Raw genomic sequence first — 8611 nt, 5'->3', positions numbered from 1 at the left:
TCTCCACATCGGTGGTAGAGACCTAACTATTTGAGGATCACTTCTGCTTCCCAGAGTATACATTTGAAGAAAGCTGGAACTGGGAACACAGCTACAATTCAAACCCAGGTAGCCTGTTCAATACAGGATGCAGGTGTTTCGACCAGTGCCTTTTCCACTAAGCCAAACACCCACTGCTGGAATTCTTTTAAAGGATTTCCATCAGAATTTACTGCAGATCATAAAACTGTATCTGCTCTCCAATGCATAAATTTGAAAACCTCAGGGCAAATGTTAGCTCTTGAATAAAATATGCCTAGACAAAAATTCTGACGATTTCTGCTCTTTTAACGTGACTGGCAGATAGAGTTTTTGCAAGTATCATCCTGATCCTAAGGATTAGGTTTTATACTTGATCTTAGCCAAAAGGCTGAGAAGCTATCGGGGCTGGAGACGTGGTGCAGTAGGTTAATCCTCTGCCTGCGGTGCCGGCATCCCATGTGGGCGCCGGTTCTAGTCCGGGCTGCTCCTCTTCCAATCTGCTCCTCTTCCAATCCAGCTCTTTGCTATGGCCTGGGGAAGCAGTGGAGGATGGCCCAAGTCCCCGGGCCCCTGCACCCATGTGGGAGGGCAGGAAGAAGCTCCTGGCTCCTGGCTTCGGATTGGCACAGCTTTGGCCCATTGCGGCCATTTGGGGAGTGAAACAACAGAAGGAAGACCTTTCTCTCTGTCTCTCCCTCTCACTGTCTGTAACTCTGCCTCTCCAATAAAATAAATAAAAAAATTATTTAAAAAAAGCAACAGCTATGTGCCCATTAGGAAACCTGGCCTCATGATATTCCTGAAAAATCTATCCAGATATTTAAAAAAACTAATTTGCTACACTTTTCATTCTAATAGAAGGTAAAATTCATTGACTACACAAAGATACCAAGACAGAACATATCAATTCAAAATCTCATTTGTAGAACTTCCTTTAAAAAACAACCTTTCGTCACCAACCTTCTACTGTCTGCTAGCTTCTTTCTCTACTTTTGACTATTGTAGTCAACTGGTAAAACCCTCAAAGTCACAGAGTTAATTTTCAAGAGGCCAAATCTGTCAATGCCTGGGAGAACCAACTCAAGGAAGTCCAGCTTCCTTGTACAGAGCAGTTCCCTCACGTTCACTCACCTGTTCTCATACTGGAATTTCGCCAATATGTCTTTGGCTTTGGTTTGACTGTTAAGTTGAATGGCCATGGACACCTTTGAGAGAAGTGGAGCATGGACCCGGATGACTCCTTCTGGCACGTCAGACTGCCAAAAGGAAAAAATTCAATACATTCTGTCAAACTAGCACGAATACAGACCCAACAACAGCACTTAGAGATAGGACCATCCCTGACACTCAGAATTAGGAAAACACATGTGTGTGACCAGCTTTTACCCTAAAGGAAATACCTTTTTTAAAAAAGACTTATTTATTTATTTAAAAGGCAGAACTACAGAGGGAGAAGGAGGGAGAGACAGAGACAGAGACAGAGAGAAATATCTTCCACCTGCTGGTTCACTTCCCAAATGGCTGCAATGGCCGAGGCTATGCCAGGCTGGTGCCAGGAGCCAGGAACCAGGAGCTTCTTCTGGGTCTCCCACATAGTTGCAGGGGCACAAGGACTTGGGCCATCTTATGATGCTTTTCCAGGAATATTAATGGGGAGCCGATCAGAAGTGGGATAGCCATGAACTGGCGCCAAATGGGATGCTGGCACTGCAGGTGGAGGTTTAACCTATGCCATAGCACCAGCCCCAGAAACATCTTTTTCCTATTTATCAGGAGATTCACTAATGAGCTTAACCTGGGGCTTTACTTTCAATACATGCTTAGGCCTTTCCACAATGCTTTAAAATCAAGAGAGGGGAAAAGTGGACCATGGCAGAAACAGGATGCTTCTATTACTGCAGTGTCCTAAAGAAGCCTACTTTAAGCAGAATTCTGAACTTCAATATACCTGAGAAGACACTTTCTGAACATTTTAAGGATTAACTAGAGATCATGACTTCTCCAAACACAGAGAGACAGATACCACATGTTTTCTTTCATATGTGGAAGTTACTATGTATTTTAGAAAAACAAGTGTGAATGCCTACTATTTGGTATTTTGATATTCATAAATGTTGTCCTCACTGAATTATACCCCTTAGGCTTACATATTAATACCCCTGTTTCCATATTTTATGATCTTTGTCATGAATCCCCACATTATGGGATGTTAATATATCCACCATTGCTTTTAAAAAATAGTATGAAAGTATGTATATTAAAATGAAACTGGCAAAATGTTGAAAATTGTTAAGTCTATATATCCTCATTGAATTCTTTATACTTTTCTGTATTGTTTGAAATACTTTGAAATAAAAGACAAAAGAGAGAATATGCTTCTCAAATCCCCTCTCTTTTTTTAGTTAGCCCAAATCGAATTCCACAGGTGCACTTGAAACTTGATCCCAGGAAGGACCATTCTGCCTTGCTATTGGAGAAGAAGGTGTCTCTGCTCTCCTAAAATGTGACTGGAGCCCTGGTCTAAATGGAATGGTCAAAGAATGGTGCTTTCTGGTAAAGTTTGTTTCAAACTTTGAATTTTTAATAAATTAATTCTCTATCTATAAGATGAAAAGAAATAAATTTCTATTTGTTTAAGGACATGGCCACTGTCAGGTAATCATTTAAAATAAGTGCTTTCTCAAAGGATGGTGTTGTTAATATAGAGGTATATATGAACTGGATCAATAACACTTCACAGAATGAATATGTTATGGGTTGAATTCTGTTCACTCAAAAGATATATTGATTTCCTAATCTTCTGAATCTCAGAATGTAACCTTATTTGGAAATAGGATTATTGAAAGATAATTAATCAACATGAGGTCAAACTAGAAGAGAGTGGGCCCTTAGCACGGTATGACTGGTGTCCTTATAAGAGGAGAAGAGTCACAGGGACACACAGTGAATGTGCCACGTGGGGCGGGGGCTAGAGGCAGAGACCGGGTGACTCATTGGCAAGCTAAGAAATGCTAAGGATTATTGTTGGCCTCACTGAAAGCTAGCAGATATGCAAGGAACAGACTCTTCCCTCAGAGCCCTCAAAAGAATCAATCCTGTTAACACCTTGATTTTGAATGTTGAGTCTATAAAACTGTGATCAACATGTACTATTTTAAGCCATGCTGTTTGCAGTGCCCTATTATGGAAGCCCTAGGAAATGAATACAAGATATTTTTAAATAAGTTTCATTCTTAAGAGTACTCCCCTAATATGACCAGCCGGAACCGTGATAGTATGTCAGGGTTAGATGTTGAGGGAACTGCACTGGGAGGGGGTCAGTGTCCCTTGCTCCTCGCAGCCAAGATTGTACACCTAAGAGACTCCTTTGATCATCTCCGTCTCTCCCCTTCTAGCTCCCCAGAAGCCTGAGTAAGACAAATTCCACATGCAGAGTGCAGGATCATCATAATCACATTTCCCTTGTGACTTCCGGTAACATTCTTTACTGTGTAGAGGGTGCCTGACCACACACTGCAAAGCATCTGTTTGTTGGGTCCCTGTTCTTTTAGGTGTCACCCTGAAAAGGTGAAGCTGCAGGACAGATCAGGAACAAAATCATGTTATGTAAACAGGAAGGCTGCAGCCAGAGTGTATTAGCCAGGGAGTTGGTAGGGGCACACGGAGATGACTTATTTTCTTACCAGTCTTCTTGAAGAGGGTGATTTTTGTAGTACCTTTGAAGTCTTGGGGCTTGTAATCTAAAAAGAAACAAAAACAAAAACAAAACACATTTAGGCTTTAGGATTAATGCTGGGAAGACATGCATTTGCTATTATGGGAAGTGTAAATTGGTACAGTCTTTATAGGAAATATATGGGCAATATTTATCATATTAAAATATGCACATGCACCTTGACCCAACAAGTCTACGTCCATAAATTTATACTAAATTATAGCTCATTTGTGAAAAATGATTGTATACTTCTCATTCACTGAAGCAGATAGGACACAATCTAACTGTTCAATAATATGGATTATTTCCATGAATTACTGCTTGTCTATGGACTACCATGGAAAAGAAGCAAAGAAGCAGGCTTTGTTGACTCATATGGAATAATCATCATTATTTATTTTTAGTTTTCTAATTACTTTATTTGGAAGGCAAAGAAACACAGAGAGAGGGAAACAGAGATCTTCCATCGGGGTTTATTCTCCAGATGGCTGCAACAGCCGGGGCGGGGTCAGGCCTAAGCTGGGCGTGCAGAACTCAATCTGGGTATCTCACAGTGCAAGTACTTGAACATCTCCTGCGTGTGTGTTAGCATGAAGCTGGAATCGAGAGTGGGGCTGACCTGATCCAGGAATTTGTAATTTGGTCATGAATCGTCTATTCCAATCAAAGTTATGAATGAAAAATCCGGCAGAGTACAAGCGCACTGAAGAAAAACTCTTTCTTCATCTTTAAGTAGTCTCTTCCATGGTACTGACAGTCTTTAAATTCTATCTTGGTTTTATTTACAATGAAAACACTAAAATAATTTACATCCACTAAAATCATTTACTAAAATCATTTAATTTAGGAATGCACCACTTGCAAGTGCATTACACACATGATATGAGTTGACATTAATGACAGCCCTGCGAAACAGAGATAGCTTTACTTTCCCCTCCCCAATTTATAAGATAAGAACATTGAGGTTCAAAGAGACGATTGAATTTGCCCAGGCTAATATGGTTAGTGATTTATAACCAAAGCTTTAGCTCTGCACACATCATCCTTATGCCATTAACGTGTTCCAGTGTGAAAATGCCAGAGCAAAAAGCTCCAGAAAACTGTCTGTCCACAGAAGTTATGGATTAACTGGCCCAAACGGACATAATTGACCTTTACAGAGCTCTGCATATTAACCCAGTGGTTACAACCCAGGGAGTGCTAAAGCAAGAAAAACAGTGAATCTGGTTAAGAACAGTGAGCTCTTTCCCATCCCTGCTCCCTGGCTTACAGATAACTTTGAAGATAACATCCTAATGTTAGCCAGAGGAGACAGGATGGGCCCCGCTTACACACAATTCTACCTCTATGTTGTAACCTGTCTGGGGCTTCCTGGAAGCCTGGCTCCAAAGGTTTCCCTTAATCTGCTCTGGCTTGGAACTTGATGGGTGCTAAAGGGAGGTAATGTTGAAGACATTTATAGGCAGATGTTTCAGCCTAAGCTGCCCGAGGTAGCGGATAAGAGCTGGGGAAAACAAAAGCTGACTAAGAAGCTTAGGAAGCAAGGCTGGAGACTAGGAAGTGTTGGGGGAATTAGGGCTTTGAAGAATTCCGACACATCCCTGGGAATCTGGAAGGTCCCTTTAATGCCCCAGGCTGTGAGCAGGACCGGAAAAGCACAGGAGCTCTCACCTCTGGCGGACCTCCAGGCTCTGTGCAAGTCCGAAGCAAAGGCCACAGAGACTTACAAACTGCTTGGCTAGGGGTGAAGGTGGAGAAAGGCAGGAGTATGGGTGGGAGGGCGGCGGGGGAGGGGGAGAAGCATCATGTTCCCAAATCTGCATCTATCAAATGCATGAAGTTGTGCTCCTTAAACAAACAAACAAACAAACAAAAAACAGGTGAAGCTGGCCCCAAATATACACAGATCTCTGCAAAGACTGGAAGTTTTTTGTTGTTGTTGTTTCAGGCATTTAAGAAATCTCGATCTAATCATTGGTTAACAATTAAGGTAATGGAACAGCAGCCACACACAGCAAACAATACAGATTTTGCAAAATTAGTTGAGCAGAGAAGTCACTAAACAAATAGCAACATCAGATTCTGGGGGAAGGGAAAGAATCTCATTTCCAAGGTAGCCACGGTCTTGAGATTAACAATGTCCAGTCTTCAACAAATAGTTATGAGGCAGGCAAAAAAAAAGTCAAGAAAATAGGGCCCATACACACTGAACCTACTTAAAAAAACAGGAGTTCTGATAGTTTCAAAAGAAACTGTCCTTGAGGAAGCCCAGACATTTGATTTACCATAAAAAGCCTTCAAATACTTTTAAATATTCAAAGAATAATGGAAACCACGTCTACTGGTGATGGCTATACAATATGTGAGCATACGAAAACCCACTGGACTAAGCATTTTTTTGGGAGAGCCAGAGATACACACACACACACACACACACACACAGAGCAACAGCGAGAGTGACAGTGAGAGCGAGAAAGACAGAGACAGAGAGAAAGCTCCCGTCCACGGGTTCTCTCTCCAGATGCCCACAACAGCTGGTGCTGGGCCAAAGCCAGGAGCCAGGAGCTCAATGTGGGTCAACCACGTGGGAGGCAGTGCCTGCTGCCCCCTAGGGTGCGCATTAGTAGGATGCTGGAGTTGGAGCTGTGACTCAAACTCAGGCCCTCCAGTCCGGGATGTGGGCATCCCAAGTGACATCTTGAGCAAGCACTGTGCCAAATGCCTGCTGCATGTGCTATGCATTTTTAAATGGCTAAAATGGTGAATTTTAAGTTATATTAATTTTTCTCAACCAAAACAAAGTTTTAAAAATCCTCTCCTAACTGACATGAGGTCACCTTGCATTCATCATGGGGCAACACTTCCTCTCACCCCCCCCCCCACCCCCCGGCCTGGGCATTTACTATCCCTCTTCCTTGGATGTGCTTCCCTGTCCTTTCTCCCCTCAACACGCGCTCCATCCTTTAAGATGTAGCGCCAGTGCCACCTCCTCCAGGGAGCCATCCATCATTTCCCCTGCTGGAGCAGATTCCTTGTCTGCAGGCCCCTCCCACTGTCAGCACAGCCAGTTTTGCTGGGTTTTGATGCTCTCATGTATGTTGTCTCCCATAAGTTCCTTTAAAGGCAAGGTGAATTTCAACACTCTCTGCATCCCCCTGTAGCCTGGCACTCATGGTCATCCTCAGGCTAAAGCAACAGATAATTCTTCTACGACTGGTTTCCGTCATGTACGTCTACAGAAAGCACGAGGGGAAGCAAAAATTCTTTGGAATGCGATGAATTTGCGCACAACAATTTGAGGATTGGATATTCTCTCATTATCCAACTCCTACAGAAATCTCTTTCCCTACTTATCAGATATATACTGGATCCCCTGAAATCTTCACAGAGAATAAAATGTGGACTTTCAGCTTCTGTGAGAACCATTGTCTGGTAAGCACTTAACAGAAAATTAAACCAACTTAATGATACAGAGATTTCAAGAACTTCAACCAAAAGGCACCTAATTCAACAAAATGAAAGGACCATGGTATTCTGTTTATGGCCGTATTTTCCAAAAGGTCCAAAGTTACAAGACTGCCTAACACTTTGTGAGAATATAAAATTTTGGGGTCCAAATTACCAGCTACTTTGTGCCCCCACTTTTTAAAAATATTTTGGGCTTTTTAAAATTATTATTTGAAAGGCAGAGTGACAAAGAGAGAGAGTAGCAGAGAGAGAGAGAGAGAGAGAGAGAGATCTTCCATCAGTGGATTTATTTCCCAAATGGTCACAACAGCCAGGGCTGGGCCAGGCCACAGCCAGGTGCCAGAACTCTATCTGGGTCTCCCACGTGGGTGCAGGAGCCCAAGCACTTGGCCATCTTCCCCTGCTTTACCAGGAGCTTTGGCAGGGAGCTGGATTGGAAACGGAGCAGCCAAGATTCGAATCTCTATTTGGGATGCTCTACGGGAGCTGTGCTCTATGTGGGATGCTGGTGTGGCAGGCGGCGACTTATCCTGCTGGGACACAGCGGCCGGCCCTCGTGCCCGCCTTGCGCCTCCCTCCTCGTGCCCCCCTCCTCGTGCCCCAGTGGCTCTCGTTACCTCTCGCTCTATGGTCTTCCTCCGCAGAAGCTTCTTCATGCTCGGGAGCTGCTTCTTTAACAACATCGTGGCCTCGTTCATTCTCCTTACTTGGCTGATTAAAAAAGACGGCACCTGGAGAAGAACAAGACCTTGACTGGAGAGAAAATACTGGGGTTGTGCCTCCCGCGCTAATTCTGCTTCAGTTATGGCAACGCCTCCCAGCTCCTCAGTACCCCGGAACCAGTAACTGTGGCTTGTACAGTTTTTCTAAAGACATTTCTTTTATTTATTTATTTATTTATTTATGTGAAAGTCAGAGTTACAGAGTGAGGAGAGAGAGACACACACACACAGACAGAGATAGTCCATCTGATGGTTCACTCCCCAAAGGGACACAATGGCTGGGGCTGGGCCAGGCCAAAGCTGGGAGTCTGGAGCTTCTCCTGGCTCTCCCACATGGATGCAGGGGCCCAAGGATTTGGGTCATCTTCTGCCGATTTCTAAGGAAGCTGGATTGGAAGTGGAGCGACCAGGACTTGAACCTGTGCCCATATGGGATGCTGGCACTGCACACAGAGGTTTAACCTGCTGTACCACAGGGCTGGCCTGTTCTTATACAATGTAAGAAAGACTATCAAGATTACTGTTTCTTGGGGAAAACACGTTAAAGAGGAGCTCTTAAGGAATGCACACACATCCTACGGTATTTGTAGGAGGTTGATTCTAGAACTCCTGCAGAAAACAAAATCCACAGATTCCCAAGTCCCTTAAAAATGGCATAACCTTTGCATAGAACCTATACACATCC

The 8611-nt window shown here is 43.4% G+C and overlaps 1 protein-coding gene across 10 annotated transcripts in view; it reads right to left on the bottom strand.

Annotated features, from left to right (window-relative positions):
• ARHGAP28 (Rho GTPase activating protein 28) overlaps positions 1-8611 on the bottom strand; it is a 216530-nt gene that overhangs the window by 16763 nt on the left and 191156 nt on the right. For all 10 annotated transcript variants that reach the window (XM_070050446.1, XM_002713588.4, XM_070050445.1 and 7 more), the window contains 3 exons: positions 7822-7935; positions 3705-3761; positions 1153-1277 (listed from right to left, as the gene is read on the bottom strand). In XM_070050446.1, the coding sequence (XP_069906547.1) occupies positions 1153-1277; positions 3705-3761; positions 7822-7935 (296 nt within the window). The remainder of the gene's footprint in view (positions 1-1152; positions 1278-3704; positions 3762-7821; positions 7936-8611) is intronic.

This window comes from Oryctolagus cuniculus, chromosome 10, assembly GCF_964237555.1.
Source record: "Oryctolagus cuniculus chromosome 10, mOryCun1.1, whole genome shotgun sequence".
NCBI classification, from domain to species: domain Eukaryota; kingdom Metazoa; phylum Chordata; class Mammalia; order Lagomorpha; family Leporidae; genus Oryctolagus; species Oryctolagus cuniculus.
The sequence above is the reverse complement of the archived record's forward strand: the minus strand, read 5'-3'. Positions and strand labels throughout refer to the sequence as shown.